This window comes from Egretta garzetta, unplaced genomic scaffold (genome assembly GCF_000687185.1).
Source record: "Egretta garzetta isolate BGI_Z169 unplaced genomic scaffold, ASM68718v1 scaffold334, whole genome shotgun sequence".
Taxonomy (NCBI): Eukaryota; Metazoa; Chordata; class Aves; order Pelecaniformes; family Ardeidae; genus Egretta; species Egretta garzetta.
In genome coordinates, this window is record NW_009259431.1 from 911,190 (window position 1) to 930,130 (window position 18,941).

General features: G+C 39.1%; 1 protein-coding gene across 13 annotated transcripts in view; it reads left to right on the forward strand.

Annotated features, from left to right (window-relative positions):
• Positions 1 to 727: 727 nt before the first annotated feature.
• Positions 728 to 18,941, forward strand: part of MARK3 (microtubule affinity regulating kinase 3) — a 62,349-nt gene continuing 44,135 nt past the window's right edge. For 8 of the 13 annotated variants that reach the window (XM_035892658.1, XM_035892660.1, XM_035892659.1 and 5 more), the window contains exon 1: positions 17,830 to 17,885. Coding sequence is in view for 1 of the 13 variants with exons in the window: in XM_009637097.2 (XP_009635392.2) it covers positions 922 to 1,029; positions 10,786 to 10,977; positions 16,857 to 16,910 (354 nt within the window). In the remaining 12 variants the exon portion in view is untranslated. Of the gene's footprint in view, positions 1,030 to 10,785; positions 10,978 to 16,856; positions 16,911 to 17,829; positions 17,886 to 18,941 lie in introns of those variants that run through there. The other 5 variants (XM_009637097.2, XM_035892663.1, XM_035892668.1 and 2 more) reach the window with 5 other exon arrangements.

Sequence of the window (18,941 nt, forward strand, 5' to 3'; positions counted from 1 at the left end):
TGGCCATCAGCTGTCTAGAAGTTCACCAAAACGCATTCTTTTCAGCCTTGCTTGAAACCAGACATTTAGTCTATCTGAATTACCCCTACAGCTGTGAATGCTGAGTCTTTTTTTTTTTTTTTTTAATACCAAATGTGATGATTTTGATACTTCAGCTAGCTGTTCTGCCACCCCAAAGCTGCGTGTATTGTGTTGGCAGGTAAATTGAGCCCTAGATTCTCTTTCACATAAGAGAAGTCTAATTAGCTATTATTCATAGGAATCTCTGAAGCTCAGGTGGGAGGAGGCTTAAGAGGTGCCAAGATATTCAGACAGCCTCTGGGCCATGGTCGAGGACTCCCTTAACGCCTTGTCTCTGCTTGGAAGGTTACCACTGCTGACAAAGGCTTGGCTGGTGTTGAATCTGGTTGAAGCGTGCTGATCATAGCTCATCCGTGCCTATACTTGCAGTTTTGAAAATGAAGTTAGCCTCCAGAATGACGGTGAGAGTAAATTATCATCGTCTATGCTTGCAGTTAACCACGTTCAGCGGTTGGCAACTCCTGTTGAATGGACAAGGTCTAATTGTCAGTGTTTGATTTTTTCTTTTTTTTTTTTTTTTTTTTTTTTTTTTCTTTTTTGAGACAATTTATGCATGTACTGCTGAAGTGGAAATATCGTCACAGTGACTTTTCCCAAAAGCCACTCACAGCTATCAAGCCTTTAGTGCCTTTGAGGTTAAAGAATTTGGCTCAGAGTCACCTGGTTTTGAGAGGAAAGGCATCCCAGATGATCTGTGATCATAGGAACTTCACACTTGGACAGTTGGAAGCTGGCTGTTGGCCTGTGATGAGCTGGCTTCTCGCTGCAAAGGTAGAGCAGCTCCTCGCTGGCCATGTCTTGTGCAGTAATGGCTGCCAGCTGCTCAGGGGACAGAAGTGAATGAGAGGATCAGATCTTTTCTGTCTTCTACAGAATTATGTCCTGCATGTAGGAGAAAAAGCAACAGAGGCAGCAGAGAACCTCCTTCATCCAAAACTGGGAGACAAGGTAGACACAGACTAAGGACCTGTAGGTGATAGAAGAGTGAGTAAACTTGTTTTACTAGTGATGAGGAGGAATGGGGAGAAGATGGAAAAACAAAAGATAAGAGGAGGAGGCGGTGTAAGAGTAATGTGCATGTGGCAGGATGGAGTGACAAAGAAACCGGAGCAGAAGAAACAAGATTGTGGAGAGTAGGACAAATATTCATTAAAAAAATACCCAACAAGTGACAAAATGATGTAGAACTGTAGATAGAAACAAGGAAATACAGGTGGTATAGAGATTGGTAGATACTTTTTTTTTAAGAGCATGAAATAGACAAGAAAAATCTTAAGACTAAACCGTTTAATTTGAACATCTGTGTCCACTGCACAGCTGTGTTTCTGGGGGGGAAAAAAGGTAACTGTTTTGAATGTGTTGGTACTGGAGGCCAATCTGAATTAAAAAATTAAGTAATTCGAAGAAAAGCGAGACTAAAATACACCCTTATATCCATGACTGTGCCTAATGTGAAAAATTTGCTATTGAAAAATGTCAGTGTGATGGTAACTGTGTTTGTACAAGCTTATACAAAGGGTTCTGCACAGCAAGTCTTGTCTTTTTTTTTTTTTTATTTAAAAAGGTTTAGTAAAGGCAGGGTTAGGTTCAAAAACTTAAGATACTGTGGAGGTTAGTGTTGTACCTCTTGATTTATTACCAATTAGCTATGAAATGCATTTAGAGCATTTACAGGCTCGCATTATTCTATATATTATTTATCAGTCTTCTCGTATTACAAATAGATCTGTAATTGGAATGCTTTCTTCTGTAACGTGAAGTCCTGTTTGTTTGGTTGGTTTTTTTCTTTTAAAGAAGTGGGTGAGGAGGGAAGCCTGTGGCCAAGAGTTCTGGTAGATTTTCTTCTGCAGGGACCATCTATGTTCTTCCATATTTTTCACCAGTTGTCATAAATGTTCTCGTTTGAATTAAATTAGGTGAAGGTGGCAAAATAACTAGAAATAAAATATGTTTTAGGAATTCATCTGGGATGTATTTTTTTTAATTCCAAATTTTCAAAGAGCAGGAAAATGCTTTTTGTGCATTTCTTACTGCCTGGGATGCCTGATAGGTCCAGTACTGTATTTGTACTCCAAAAAAACCTGATCAGGTTGTGTGACATTGCGAGTATTTTTTTGTATTTTGAAGTGAGAGGTTTCATTCTTCAGCTCTGTTAAACAGCCTGTGCCGTGTTGTTTAATCATTTGGTTTCACTGTCAGCTCGAACTGATAGGAGGCTACTGGGGGCGTCAGCCTTGGCTGCACCTTCCCACCTGTGGTTTGTGCCAGCACTAATTACTGCAGGGCTGTACGAAGAGTCCGATCAGCTCTCTGATCTGGCTGAAACTAACCCTTAAGAAAAGTGGGTTTATCCCCCATTCTGTGTGGCTGCAAATACTGACATGGAGGATGGGAATGTCCAGTTCAGGTGGGGGGAAGGTTAGAAATGCTTCTTACTATTTTTGTTTTGGTTTCATTTAAGGCAGTCATAGCACAGCACCCTAGGGCTAGGGTAACTTGAGTTGCGCCACAACTGCAAACAGAGATATATAACTGTGGTGGTGCACCTTTCACAAACTGTGGTGTTCTGCTTCTAGAAATGAACTCCCTTTTTTCCTTTTTTACATTATTTCAGTAACTCAGAAAAACTAAGCTACAGGACCTTAATCCAGAAGTTGTTAAAAAGTCAGACTTAGTTCATGTATTTTATTAGCACCACCGAATCTGATTTAAATTGTGGCCTTAAAGTAGCAGTCTGAGAAACAGAATACAGCTACAGAAATTATTGAAAGAAAATGAACAAGAGGAAATACAGGGTTTGGTATACTAAACTTTGTAGACTTCTTCCTAGGCTTTCTTACCCACTCACCTAATATCCTTACCTGCTCGATTCTCCATTTTAATTCTAGTCAAAAGACATCTTCATGTTGATGCAAGCGAACAATTCCTGTTGACTACACGTCTCAGGTGACTCAAGTCAAAAGAATTCTAAGAGTGGAGGCATTTGTCTCTCCAGATCTCCATTTCATATCATATATGTAACGTGTCTGCAACTTCCTCTTCTTCTCAGTCAAGTAATGCTGCCTCATGGGTGTCAGCCAGATCAGAAATGGAGGTCACTTTTGGTTTTTTTAGGCTCATGGCATATGAAGATTGGCTCTGTTTAGTGTGGAGATCATCTGTCACTAAAAGTCTTCAGGACATATGATGAATAGATGCTTATTGCTCTTAAAGCATAAACCTGAAAGGTACCGAGTACAACCTGTGATAACACTCCAGTCAGTCTCCTGGATTAAACCCTTGGGTTAAGAAGAATTCTTGGCCTGTAAAGCAGCAACTTGAGCTCCGTGTGTGTATAGACATGTAAACAAAAATTAACTTTCAAATAAAATTTGTTCCTGCAGGGTTAAAGCCTAACCAAAGTTTTCTATCTGCAAGCTCAGTGTGGTCTTTGAAAACTAATGGTGAGGTTTGGTGTTTTTTTTTTTGTTTAGCATGTAATTACTGACAGTGATGATTCTGGAAACAACTTAGTTGGCAGTATTGTTGATGAAGAACAGAATATGGTTGGCTCTTCAGCTATTATTCCCCAGGCTGATGCCAATAAATACCCATTTTAATCAGCAGTAAAGAAACTTTGGCTGGAAAGATATGATGAATGTCAGATCTTGATAATGTGAAGCAACAAAAGAGCTTTTAAAAAGCTTTTCTAACCGGCACCAGACTTATCTTTTTGATTATATAAGCAGGATTTCTTCACTGTTGTGTTGTTCAGTGCTAATCATGGAATTACAGATTCTCTTGTGTTCATATGCTGTATAGAGTATGAACCAAATGATGTTAAATACATCGGCAGAGGCTGTAGTGGTTATGCATGGAAAGGACTCCTGAGCCAGATGCTGCGTGCCTGTGAAGGGGAGCGTCCTTCCTTCGGTGAAGGCTGGTAGGGCTTTGCTGTTGATGCTTTCCCACTCCCATCTTCAGGACGATGGTGCAGTTGTTACTAGCTCTTCCCACTGCTGGTTTGTGGCCAGAATTGTGAGCGTGCAAGTGTTGCTTTGGGTAGCAATGCTCCCTCTGCCAAGTGAAAGACTCCTGTATGTCAGTCCATGCTGTCCACCTCTGTCAGGCTGTCCAGTGCAGGGAGCTGTGTTGTTGTGCATGGTTTGAGCTGTAGCTGCCTTGTCCTAACTTACTCCTGCTTTTTTTTTTTGTTGTTGTTGTTTTTTTTTTTTTTCAACCTCCCTGCTGAGGTTAGGGAGAATTAGGAATGTGTGTCAAGAGGTACAGTCTGTGTGTGCTAAAGACTGTATTTACTCTTCAGGTTCTCCTTTTAAACTGGTTATTTGTCAGATATGACCTAATTAAACTAGCCACTCGTTTTCATGAAGTGTCATACCAGTTAAATGAATGAGTACTATGGTAGGCTGAAAACCGTGCAGTGAATTCTTCACCTTTTGACAATGGAAGCATCCAAATTGGTGTTTTCTGTCCTTTACCAGCTATAATCTATTTCAAGAAGGTCTGTTTGTCTCCCTTGCAGAGTTCTGACCCTCTCAGTTGTTCCACTCGATCACAGCATCTGTAATGGTAGGGCTGTAGCACACTTCAGTGGATAAACCTGCCTTCATGGATTGATAACTTTAGTTCCACACTGAATAGCATTTTCCTTTGTAGGACAGTGTTTAAAATTTCATGAGATGGAAGCCATGACTGTTCACCCTTAAGACTGATTATGTAGCAAGCTAGCCTAAAAACTGCCTTTTAATTCTATGTACTGGAACCAAACAGTCAGCTATACAAACATTGGCACGGGCATACTGGGTCTGACAAAATCCACCTTGCTCAATGTCCTGATTTGTGGCCTGACCAGTGATAGAAGAGAAGTAAATCAGGGAAAGTACAGGACATCTTCACCTGATGTCTTCCTATTTTGCTATATAGGAAAATAATGTAATATTTTATAATATATGATGACTTAGGGATTCCCAGAGGAGTAACTGGTATATAGACAATTATGGTTAGAGTGTTTGCTGTGACACCTCTTGGTGGTTGCCAGAAATGTAAGTCTGTGTTTTGACTTTCCAGTAGAATTCCTTTGTCAGCAGTTGCAGGATGCCCTGCTGTGCTGCTTCACAGATAGATCTGCGCAATAAGACACTACTTCTGTGAATATCCTTGGGGCTAACCTTTTTTCTCTTAACACTGAGTAGTACTCAGCAGTCTGTAGGTTCTTAAAGATGTTAATGATAAATGGGAAATAAAATACGTGTTGTTAAGAAGGGCTGCGGTGAAATTTGCCTTCACATATTTAATTTAAAATGTATTTGTGTTTTAAAAAACTATGATATGTTTCCTGATAAGTTTTTTCTGTAAAGAAGAGTGCTGGTGGGGAGTGCACAGCCCAAAATTACCATGTATTTACATGTTGTGTGCCCAAGTTAGGGTAGTGAAGCAATTTAGTGTCTCAAATGTTCATCATGTCCTGGAATGTTTAGATTACTAGCATTGTAAGAGATAGGCTTTAAGTACAATTTTTTCCTATTATAATTAAGAATGCTGAATTGAATGAGGCTATCATGATTGTTACTGGTCTGACAGCTTTCCAAGGAATTCTAGAATACCACTTTGTAGTATTTCATACAAAGATGAGGTAACAGCTAAGGTAATAAACATTCCTAGAGACTTTTGTAAGATTACATTTTATTAGTTCATTTGGCTGATGAGAAGGTAGTTTTCACCATTCTATAAAATAAATGCTTTAAAAAAAAAATGTTGATGCCATTTGTCCTCCCTGTTTTAGAAAGAAAGCTTCCTACTTACTGTACATAAACATGGATTTTTGCAGGTCTTGGGCATTCTAATTTCTTAATGTTTTTCAGCTCTTCGAATGGATATCAGATTCTGTCTCTTCCAGGTTTTTCTCAGCTGTTGGCACCTTCTTAAGCAGTATAAGAACTTTGATGCTAGTCATCCTCTGCCCTGTGTGTTTCTAATGCTCTGAATGTTAAGCTATCTCTAATCATACGGATGCTGGATAAAGCTAACATCTACCAAAAAGATTTCAGTTATCAGCACCTTCATACTTCATTTGCTTTTTACTTTATTTCCTTTTCTTTTTCTTTCTCTTCATGCTAATCATTATCTGGCTATGAAAGGATGTCGGCTCATCATTGGGGGAAGGCTTTTGCGAAAAGGTGGGTTTTGTGTTGTGTTCCAAATATAGTTGGTCTTGGGCTCGGTCCCTCCCTTGCAATAAAGTCTCTCACAAACAGAGATGTTTTAGTCCATTTCCTTCTGGGTTGAGTAATACCAGGGTGGGGCTGAGGGGAGGAAGAGAGTGGGTTTTGGAGGGGTTTTTATGAGAGAGGCTGTCTTGGTGGCTTGAAAATTGAGTTTTTTAGGGAACCCTCCTACTATGTGCAAAAAAGAATCCCTTTAAGGTATTTAAAAGATTTTGAAATGGAACCTGATGTCTGCCAAGATATGGAAGAAAGTGCTGTCTTGTCATGAGTGGATTTCAGGAGGCTTTTCTTTTAAAAGAGAAGGTCACTCTGGCTAGCCTGAAGCGGCACAAACTACCCAGTCTCCTTGCTTCAGTTCTCCATCTGCAGTATAATGGTCTTTCTTTGCATGAAGACAGGTATTTTGGGAATCCCTCAGCCATGGTGAGTGTCATGAAGGAGTGTTACCCTTACACAGAATGCATGTCCAGGGGATACAGCTCACCTACCACAATGCATGGAAACTTACTACAAATAAACACCTGCTGTTTTTTCTTAAACATAACATTTAAAACACCCTTTCTTATTGAAGCCATGTAAATGTGGACCTGGGAAAGAAGCCTGAAATTCAACAGGATCTTTGGGGGTCAGGGAGGCAAAGTCTGTGGAGTTGAGGGGCTGCTTGGAAAAAGATAAATGACATGCATGTCAATTTAGAGAGCAGAGGATGCTATTACTAGTTCTCCGGGCTGAGATTGGAGCTGTTAATCTGTCTGCTGAGGAAACTGCCCTGGGAAGTAGCTGGGTACAGCCAAATGTTCTATAAGCCAATGCGCAACTTGAACTTTTCCTGGACCATCTATATTCTTGCTTTTTGCCTACACCATTTAGCTTCCCATCTACCTATCATGGCTTCTTGAAAATTATTTGGGTGGGAGAAACACTTTTACTCAGTTCTGAGTTTGTGCCTTTTAGTACTGTATGCTACCAAGCCCTCTTCTTCCTTCATTTCCATAAGCAAAAGAAAATCCATGTTGAAACTGGGAAGCTGTTTTCTGTGGTTTTTAGAAAGCTTGTGTTCCGTTCAATATAATCATCTTGTATTTGACAGAGGAAGGACTTGCTGATAGATTTACTTACGTGAAGCCCAAATTAGATATGGTTGCAAATGGACAGATTTCTACAGAGTGAAACACGGCTATGAGCAAGTCAGTTGAAGAAAATTGAATTGCTTAGGACCATGCAGCTTGATATTCAAAAACGACAGCTGAAAAAGGTCGTATTCTTGAAAAGAAATAATCTGGGCTAGGGTAAAAATGCGCAAACCTCCATACAAGGAGATTGTGTTAAATTTATCAACACTAGTCCAAATAAGTTCACAGCTGTTAATTCCTCCCTTTAAGTGCAAAGCTAGAAAGCATGAAAAAAATGGTAGGACACAAGAAGTCATTCCTCAACCAAGGACAGTGGAGTTCTTGATATATTAACTGAGGTAGTTTACTATGTAAAATAGAATTTGTTTGTATGACAGACTCTTACCTAATATTGTTTATGTAAAGTAGGATATGAGTAAGATTGGTTCTGCATAACCTGTACACAGGTTCTCTGGTTTGGGAATACATGGTGATTCTCTGGTTTGGGAATACATGGTGACTGATGCCCACATCTCAACTGCCTCATAAGCTAGCTCAGGTCTAACACAGTTTATTAATTCAAGTACACGACAGCACAGATGCAGATACTCTGTTCTCAGTCAGCTCTGTGGTTCAAAAGCAGCCTACTCGTTGAATCTGTCTGCTGTAGAACCTAAGCTAATAAGCCCTGCTTGGAGGCAGGCTGGCCCTTGCTGAAGCCAGCTTGTGTGCCTGTGCCACGTGCCCAGGTGTGAAAGGGCTGTAGTCTAAATATTTCTGATACAATTATTTTTCTAAGGTAGGTTATCAACTTAGTGTAGTGCAGTGTAAGTAGTACAGCCGTATTCCTGGGATGCTGTACTTGAACTAAGTGGGCCTTCCTCTCATATATCCAAGAAATATCCTCGTGATCCTGTACAGAACATCCCAATCCCTGATCGCTGGAGATAGCAATGTAGGAGGACATTAGAATCTAGCATCAGCAGTTGCTCCTTTTTTCTAGCTGCTCTGAATAACTTGACACTAGAAGGTACCAAAGGAGCTGACAGAGTTGTTCTCCGCATTGTGTGCTGCAAGGTTTGTTAGAAGTCAAAATTTAGGGAAGTATAGAGCATTGGCATCGCTGTGCCAGTACATACGGGGGTAAATAAGATGGCCTGAACAACCAGCACCAGCCCAGCATTAAGGGCATACAAAATAGTGAGATTGTTGATACAGGATTTCACTGGCTTTTGCAGTTCCTTCAGCTGGGTGACTGGTCTTGTCCTTCCTCTCCTTGAGAATTATTGATTGGTAAACACCCAATTGTTATAGGTCTTGGGATATTGTTGAGAACAATGAAGTGTTATCAAGCGTTGAATTTTTACTGGATCTTGTTACAGATGGGCTTCTTGTTCCTGTGCCAGTGGTTTGGAATAAACGTGTACCACTGCTTCTGAAAACTAGGATAAAGATTGCTAGACTATTAAATAGGGCAGGATAGGCCAATCATCGGGAACATGTAATAACCCGTATGTAAGGAAACTAATTTCATTTCAGTGAAATGTGAGGTCATGCATGTAAGGAAGCAGGATTTAAAGTTGTTGTGCATGGTAAGGACATGGGAAGCAGTAATTCTTAAAAGAGAGTTAGGGTCAGCGTTGGGTGGTCAGATACAGATGGTCTTCTGCCAGGAAGGCTGGTTCTGTCCATGTAAAATCAGTGGAGTGTTGAACAGAAGATGCAGTCTCTGTGTTAGTCCCACTGCACCTACTGTTGGTGTGGCATGTCCAGTTTAGCATGAGCCCCACAAAAAGATGTTGGAAAAACAGGAGAGGGCTCTGAAAAGAACTATAAGAAATGTTTCCTTGTCTTTAATCATTCTTACAGCAGCCTGTTTAAGGAGGTCAGTATATGCATAATTTAATAAAGTGAAGGGGTAACATGGTCATAGTAATTAAGTATGGGAAGTACAAATGTGGTGACAATGCAGTAGCCAGGCAGTAAGGAGAAGCTAAAACCAGACTGATACTAAAACACTGTATGCACCACAGTGTGTGGGTTGGTTGTTTTTTTTAAATAATAATTATCAAAACAATTTTCCAAGAGTTGCCGTAGATGTCTATCAGTAGTATTTCTTAAATGAAATGAATGTGTGTTTTAAAATAATTTGATCACAGCTGTTGCACTCAAATTAACAAACCAAGGAACTTAACATGCCAGAGTATATGGTCACAAGGTTACATCAGGTTATTAAATAGAGGGTGAAACTTGCCAAGTGTCATCCAAGCATGGATTTGTTCCTTTGTGTCTCTATCATGGTTGTTAGCTCTTGAGTTATGATCTTGCATCTTTATGCTACAGTGGTTTTCAGACTGAGTGTTGCTGTATGCCAGGTTTTTGGTTGTCCCTGCTGGGTTTCAGCAAGAGGAGGAGTAGTAGAAGCACAAGATCTGGGTTTTCTGGGATGACTGCGAATTTAGCGCGTCATCTTCTGTGTAGCCAGACGTTTGCTCCACATTTGCAGACTATTGAGCATTTCTAATTAATAGTTTGATTAGTGAGGTTGGTGTATAGACCTCAACCATGAGTTGAGAACTAAGGGACAGAGAGGACCTGCTCTTTCATGAACAGGCTGCCAGGAAATGAAAAAATACTTTACTGTTATCGTAATTATATGATCTAATGAATAAAGACTATTATTGGTATGATATATACCCATTCATTTTTACAATTAATAGCTGTTCAGGGACACTGAGTGAAAGGAACTCAACAGCTTGCAGACGGTATCTCAGATGTCTGTAACTGGTGCTCAGTCTGTTAATATCCAAGGTTTCTATACATTAGGTAAGATTTCTTCCCTTGTTTTCCAGACTGTCCTGGGTATTTTAAGTCATGAGGTTTTGTAGGAACAGGATTCCAGAGGAAAAAAACCTTTTATTATTTTATCAGTAGTATTAAATTGTCCAATAAGGGTGAACATTTTACTGTGTGTGCTTTTGGAAAAGCTTTGTTAATGTTGTCTTTCCAAAGGCTTTCCTGCTCTAGTTGGGCACAGTAACGCAAGTGAGGAATAATATCGAACACCTCTGTGTTCTGTAACTGATTTGGCAGTCCACGTAGGTCACTCCAAAATGCTCAACTATTGCTGCAGTTCAGGTGATGTTCTACGTGGTCATTACCAGGCAATGAATGAATATTGTGTTATGAGCTGGGAACCTCTTTATTGTCCCTATCAGCAAAAGTTCAGTGTGAATCTGAAGTTTGAGTTGGATCCTTTGAAGGTTTCTTCAAAGGAGTTGCTAATGTTTTTGAATGTTATATGTTTCTCATCATTGATGCGTTTTGTCTTTATTTCTCAGCCTTATCTGTGTATGTTTTTATTGCAGCACATGTCCCATGGAGATGGACGGCAGGAAGTTTCCTCTCGAACTGGGCGCTCTGGAGCTCGCTGCAGGAACTCAATAGCTTCCTGCGCAGATGAGCAGCCGCATATTGGAAATTACAGACTCCTTAAAACGATTGGAAAGGGGAATTTTGCAAAAGTAAAACTGGCAAGGCACATCCTAACTGGCAGAGAGGTAAAGTGGTATGAGCGTAAACAGTAGTGAATTGCAGTAGGTGTGAAGATTCTCTTAGAATAGCATCATCTAAGTCTGTGAACATTTAGCACATTTTACTAGAGATATTGCTACTCATGTAGAGAGAACTAGAAATGGAGAACTGTTTTGTTTTTGTTTTTGTTTTTTTTAGTAATGATTACAAAAAAATTTCTCTTGGAGATGCTCTTAGATTTGTATTTTTTTTTTACAAGTCCCTGTCCCAACCAAATTGTGTTCAAGTTTGCTACTAGAATTCTGTGCTAAATCCTCCATTCCCAAAAAAGGACTCAATATATAGCAATTAAATAAGCTTGCTGGGAAGACTGCCTCTTGGTGTCTCTATGCTGCACAGTGCAGGGCAGTATTGGAGAGGAAGTCAGGAATGAGAACTAGTACATCTTCTTGATTGTGGTCTGAGTAGTCCAAACACAGTATTTTCTTGCCAAAGTAATTTATCTCCCAGGAGTTCCAGGGCAGCTTTGGGCAGACACTCCAGTTTGTTCAGAGCCAGTTTGCATGTCTTGCTCAGTGTTGTGTGGTGTAGACAAGCTTTCTCTGGTATCTCTTCATAGCGTTTAACTCTGCTCCATAATTAGTTTCTGCATGCCATTGCAATGTAATTAATAACGTGCAGTTAATGATGGTTCTGATTTGGTGAGCTATAGTCCTGTTTGCTTGTTACAAGGAGGTGTTTCTTGGTGCTGTTTTATCAATAGCAACTCTATGTACTGAAAGAGGGAGAAACACCTTGTTGACCTTTTCTTGCCAAACCTGTCTAATGCAGTAAATGTTTGATGATACTGGCAAGGACTTTTAAAGAAAGCTATGTGGCTTGCTGCAGTGCTTTAAGGGAAATTCTTTTTTCTGAGCTAATATGGAGTTCAGTAGCACTAGGAGGAACAGAGAGGGCATAATTTTGCTAGAGTTGTTGGGAGGGATTTTTTTTTTTTTATTAAACTGACAGTTCCAGTGATCAGCAGTTGTCTTCTGGTGTTGAAGTTAGTGCTACTTTGTAGACAAAGTTTTTGGTTAATTGCTACCCAGTTAAGTTCCCTCCTCTTTTTTACTGATACTTACTACAGGAAATGCAAGTACATGGTTAGTATTTCTTTGCTATTTAGGTATAAGAGTTGGAGAGAGGTATTGTGTCACACATTGCTTTGCAAACATTCAAGCACATTTTCTTTTACTTGCACATAACTGCATGTTGTCCTGTGGTTCATTATTTTTGTTTGAAATTTCAACAAATAAAGTGACAGTGTAAAATCTTTGGCCAAATTTGGAAAGATTTAAGTACTAAGTTTCTTTAACTCTCATGGAATAGATGTCATTCAGTCAATTCAGAGCATAAATATTTTCCAGGACATGGCCATTGGTCCTGGTTACCTAGAATGAATGGCATTCCTTTGAAGGGAATGATTAAGCTAATTTTACAGGAATATCTTGAAGATATTTTAAGCTATTTTTTTTTCTTTGTAAGAGAGATAAGTAAAAGTTTCTCTTTTTGCTAGGTGAACTCTACAGCATTGATAATGATTACATATTTTAGATGTGTATGACGAGAATTGTTCACAATATTCTGGATAACAATTTCCCCAGTGTCATTAATTTACCCTTGCTCTTACAGAAGTATTTATCTGATCAATCTTTAGATTGTGCTAACCTTTTTCATGGTTGTCATATTGATGGTTTTTTTTGGTCGTGATCAGCAAAAGCACCTTGTACTTTGTTGAATCTCGCTTTCTTTGCTAGCACATCTCCAAGGTTGTTTATATCACTTTTCCATTGTATTTGATGGGGCCTCTTAACTACTTCAACAGACTTAATCGTGATGGTTTGACTTCCCGTGCCAAGGTCACTGATATAGATATTAAACAAGATTGGTCCCAGGTCTTGTCCTTGAAAAACTCTTGCTCATTTATTTCCAACCTGATATGTCTTTAGCAGTTTTTCTTTAATTAAAGAAGCTCTGTGCACATTTCAGCTTATCTAGTTCAATAATTTCCATGCATCCTCCTAGATGAGACTTTACAATAGCCCAGATAGTCATATCTTGTGTGTTTCCATAGGGTACAATTAATGGTAGGAAAATATGTTGCATTTAACCCTTCTGTCTGTTTCCCTATTTTTTCCCTGCAAGTTTCGAGCTCAAGAATTTTGTGGTAAATGGCTCTACTAGGAAAAAAAAAAAGTTAAGTCTGATAATTTCTAAACCTGTGCTGCCATTTTCTTCTTGATAGATGTTAGAAATCTGTGCTACAAGAATGCTTTTTTTTTTTTTTTTTTTTTTTTTTAAGATCAATTTAGCAAGAAAGACCCTAGGACTTTATAGGTCTTGCCCATCTTATATACCAAAACCTAAAATAAAATGCTTAGGTTCGGGAGTCACGCTTAAATGAGTTTCCATCTCTACTGTATACTTGCTGTATTTGAACCCTACATATTTTCTTCTTGTTTTCTATGTGGCTATTCTTAATGTCCTTTTAACTGTCCAGTTCAGCTTCTTGTTATGGAAATTCATTCTTGATATCTCTGTGCTGATTAACTTCTAAATCATGCAGCAGATCAGCATTTTTTTGTCACTTCTTGGGAGGAGGGTATGTTTGTTCAAGCATTCTTCTAGGGCAGTTGCTCATTTCTTTATATCTGAAGTTCTTCCTTATGAATTTTCCTGTTGCTTGAGATACAGCTTTCATGTTTCCAACTGGACTAAGTTCCAGGACACTTTTCATTTCCATCTTTAGTGTGTCTGCAGGATATATGATGAGAGCCCAGCCTCACATTTCAGAAAGGGAGAAATGTTTAGCCCTTTGGGGGGTGATGAGAACATCAGCCTAACTTGAGGGGATTGAATTGTGCTGCCAAGGAGCGCGTGGCCTTCTGCTCACAGCACAGGTATGGAGGGAGGGCTAGCTTCACTGCACTAGAGCTGGGTTTGGAAACACACGCCTCCAAGATCCTCTGTCTAGGAGAGTATTATTTGTAGTCTGTCTACCCTTTTGAAACGAAGAATCTTCATTGTAAATCTGCTTTTGTTAATTCTTTGAGTTTAAGCCATGTATTTTCTGTTGTAATTTATCAAAGGCTATTTCCTCTGAAAAGTTTTCCATACTTGCCAAAATTAATCTAAAAGATAAAACTACCTTTTACTGTTACTGAGGTGGTTGGAATCACAGCCAAAAATACACGGATCCTTCTGTTCGTTAAAGGCATGTGTTCAATTAATAGCCAGGAAGTTGAAGTTCCCTAGTGAGACAGGATTCTTTTAGGATCCAAGTCTGACTCCAAGGAATCTATTGTCATCTTCTTTCTGTTCTTCCCTTGGAAAAAGTGAAATTTAAGAGGGAGAAAACATTCTGAGTGGTAGCAATTTGGCCAATTTGCTCAGTGTCTCAACTTCTGATTGCTTTAACTCCCTCATTCAAGTCATGTAGGAGGAATGTTTTCAGTCATGTTATTGTGAACGGTGAAAGCAGAGTTAATTTTAATTCTACTAACGATCTCACACAGAATATCATGGCTTATGCAGCGGTGTAATGATGTAGGTGGACTTGCAATCCTCCAGCATTGGCCATAGCACACGATACTTGAAACCATTCCAGATTCACTTTGTGTAAAAAGAGCAAATTTTCTGCTTTGGAAGGCTATTTGATGCTTTATTAACTATGCTTAGTAAAATGGAGGATTTTCTTTCTCAGGCTCATCAGAACTATTCTTGAGGGCAGGCTCCCTTTGCCTGTGATTTGGAGACCTTATCAAGGCACCTGAAATTGCTCCCTGTTCTGATGACAGGTTCAAGCTCTCAAACTCAGTGTTAACACATTGTACTCTCAGTGTTCACATGGATAGGAATTCTCTTCATCCTGCTTTTAAGGCTATAATTAGTGCAGTGAACAGGCCTGGGAGTCTGCCTCTCAGAAAACTGAGGTATGTACCTTCCTTGTATCTTCAGGGCTGAATTTCTTTGCCAGGGTCAGAGACCTCTCTGATCATCTGGCACCAATGCACAGTGCGAGAGGTGAGCTGTGTTGCAGAAACCAAATACCTTCAAGGGTTGAAACAAGCTTACATCTTTCAAAGATTGACCAGAAAGGTACAGCTCAAAACACAAGTGCAACTTTTTCTGAGTGGAATGCACTTACCAAGCAAGCAGCTGTCTTCTGTGGCATGAGTAGTCTTGGGACACCAGGTGACTTCCAGATAACATTATCTGCTGCTGAAAAAGGCAGTGGTCACTCTACATCCAGCATGGATTTATAAGAGATTGCAGGAAGTGAATAACTTTGTTACCTTCGTGACAATAGTTAACAGGAGTAAAGGTAGAGATAAAAATCTTTTTTGGTTTCGTACACAGCTGCTAATATAAAAATACCTATTGCTTAATGTGTTTATCTCATGTTTGTATTTTTGAAGTAATTTCTCAAGGTTTTGCAATGGAATTTTGCCTCAGGAAATAGTGATCTTTAATTTCAGTAGCATACCTTAGAAGAAAATACTCCCCAAAGCAAAAGTATTCTTAGATGGCTTCTTGGTGACATCTCATTGTATCTTGCATCTAGAAGGGCTCAAAATAAATCTTGAATCCCAGTTTCAGAGAACACTATATCCATCACAGAATTCTGCGATGCACCCAAGCATTGAACACTCTGTTCCCCTCTTACCCTCTCCATCGTGATGATCCATCTATGTATTTTTGCACTTGAATGTAGGGAAAAATAAAATTGCTTTGATATAAGATATTCTTTATTCCATATGGTGCCAAGCCCAGGTTAATGAGATGGCAAAGATAGCACTAAGTGATGCAGGGAAATGGGAGCAGTGGCATGGGAAGGAGCATTGTCTACTGTTTGAGCCAAAAATTCAAGGGGAATTGAAAGCCCTTGCTTCACACCAGTGAGGTATTATAATCAGCTGAGTTGCAGCATCTTGCCACTTTGAGAGGCACCATCTCCTTGGCGTCTGCAGAGTTTTTTCTGGTATGTTTAGTCTTTAATTTAGAAAGGAAAAATACCAATTGGCACGTAATTCTAGGAAGATTACCATTTCCTGTTCTAACTCATCATGTATCCAAATTGCGTTGCACTGGAGCTCATCTCTGTTGCCTATTTATTGCCTCAGATCTTGAGGTTCTGACTAGTTACCATGGTACTGAATTTCTCTTTCAATTATTTTGTGAAATTTTAATTTTGTTCCTCAGCATTTCTGTGCACTATTTGCTGAAAAGATGAGAACCCATAAAGGAATGAACTTGCCCAAATTGTTGTACTACAGCCAGTAGGTTTTTGTCAATGGCACAAGTGATGTTTCTTTTCATATCCATCAGGGTGCAAATTGATACAAATATTCAGTGAATTTCCAAAGGTGAGCTTAGTTCTTGCAAAATTTGTGTGGAATTACTTTCAGTTTGCTCTGAAATCTCTTCTTTTAAAAGCATCTTCACAAACTGCCAAGGTGCAGTCAGTACTGTGTAATCTGTTGTGTAATTATAATGTGTAAATATTATTGGTAGGCGCACTGCTCTGTATTGGGGCACTGCCTGGTGTTGGAGTTTCCACTGTAATAAGTGTGATGGTCTTAATGTCAAACAAAAGGCTAAGAGAGCTTCTCTCATCTTAACGTGCTTAAAATCCTAGGGGTTTTTTCCACTCTCCTGTTTAGTTTGTTGCAGTAGAAATGAATTGCACTTAGCTGTTAATTCCAAATGCTTTAGTTTAAAAACAAGTACGTAATTTGCTGAAGAAACCTGAATGCGTTTTGTGTAATTTTCATATTTTCCATTTCTGTTACTGGATTTGTTCGTCTTGTAATAACACTGCATTGTTCATATGGAAAATACTGATTATGAACTCTTCCTTTAGGTTGCCATAAAAATAATTGACAAAACACAGCTGAACCCAACGAGTCTACAAAAGGTAGGTTTTTTACAATTAATGTCTGCAGAGTTTTTTCTGGTATGTTTAGTCTTTAATTTAGAAAGGAAAAATACCAATTGGCACGTAATTCTAGGAAGATTACCATTTCCTGTTCTAACTCATCATGTATCCAAATTGCGTTGCACTGGAGCTCATCTCTGTTGCCTATTTATTGCCTCAGATCTTGAGGTTCTGACTAGTTACCATGGTACTGAATTTCTCTTTCAATTATTTTGTGAAATTTTAATTTTGTTCCTCAGCATTTCTGTGCACTATTTGCTGAAAAGATGAGAACCCATAAAGGAATGAACTTGCCCAAATTGTTGTACTACAGCCAGTAGGTTTTTGTCAATGGCACAAGTGATGTTTCTTTTCATATCCATCAGGGTGCAAATTGATACAAATATTCAGTGAATTTCCAAAGGTGAGCTTAGTTCTTGCAAAATTTGTGTGGAATTACTTTCAGTTTGCTCTGAAATCTCTTCTTTTAAAAGCATCTTCACAAACTGCCAAGGTGCAGTCAGTACTGTGTAATCTGTTGTGTAATTATAATGTGTAAATATTATTGGTAGGCGCACTGCTCTGTATTGGGGCACTGCCTGGTGTTGGAGTTTCCACTGTAATAAGTGTGATGGTCTTAATGTCAAACAAAAGGCTAAGAGAGCTTCTCTCATCTTAACGTGCTTAAAATCCTAGGGGTTTTTTCCACTCTCCTGTTTAGTTTGTTGCAGTAGAAATGAATTGCACTTAGCTGTTAATTCCAAATGCTTTAGTTTAAAAACAAGTACGTAATTTGCTGAAGAAACCTGAATGCGTTTTGTGTAATTTTCATATTTTCCATTTCTGTTACTGGATTTGTTCGTCTTGTAATAACACTGCATTGTTCATATGGAAAATACTGATTATGAACTCTTCCTTTAGGTTGCCATAAAAATAATTGACAAAACACAGCTGAACCCAACGAGTCTACAAAAGGTAGGTTTTTTACAATTAATCTTTCAAGTGTATTGTAACTTGTTTAGTTTCACCATCCTTCCATTAACCCTGAATGCCTGTGCTGGAGAATCTGAAGCATTGCATACCTTGCACACATCTGACTACTGTATGTAATAACCAGTTTTGTAACAGATATTTTTGACAACCCTGCAGTTGTTCAAGATGAACTCGTACGGAGCTGTAAACTGAGAAGACAGTGGTGTTAGCCACTTCCTTTGTCTCCCAAGTATATCTAACTCTGTAGAGAGAACGTTTGTGGTCGGTGTCATGCCCCCATGTCTCCCTTCATGCTGGTCACTTTGTTAAACTTACAAATACAAAGCTTATGTTCTGTCCTCTTCAGCTGGCCTTGAAAATACTGCCTCTGAACTGAAGGGCAAGCAGTATGTATGCCTTTCACGTGGTTTGCAGCGAAAAGGGTGCTGCAGTTTTATGGAACAAATTGCAGCATGGCTATTCTGGTTTCTTCCCTCTAGCCTCAAATGTTTAATGTGCTGTTACAGTTGTATCGCCTTATCTATTCTAGTAAGTAGTGATAAATCCTGCTCTTTCATCAAGCAAGCCAGTCTGCTTTGGAGTGCCTGCAGGAAGTACATTTAAATGTCACTTTTACCTAGGACTTTTCTAACTCTGTCCTTTTAAGTGCTGCAGTCAAAGGCTTTTTGTTTACTTTTGAGTACTTTGATAAAAAAACCTCCTGTTTGAACGAGAGAATACCCCGAACTTAGCTGCAAACAGAATGAAATAGCGTAACCAGAGTAAACGAGAATACACACATTTAGATTTTATACAAATATTAAAAAGATCATGTGACTAAATGTTTTTATCAAAATTAATGGTGCAGAAGTAAATTGGAAAAATATACAAGTTCTTACATTGTACAGTTTGGTTGAGAGGCAAAGAATAACCTATGGAAGTCTCTGTTGTCTGAGCAGGTAGCAACTTCCTACTGACGCTGTAGACGGGGTAAAAGTAGATAATGTGGTTCCAGTTTTCTCAGGGTTTTTTTTCAGCTTAATCCCTGAGGTTATTGGT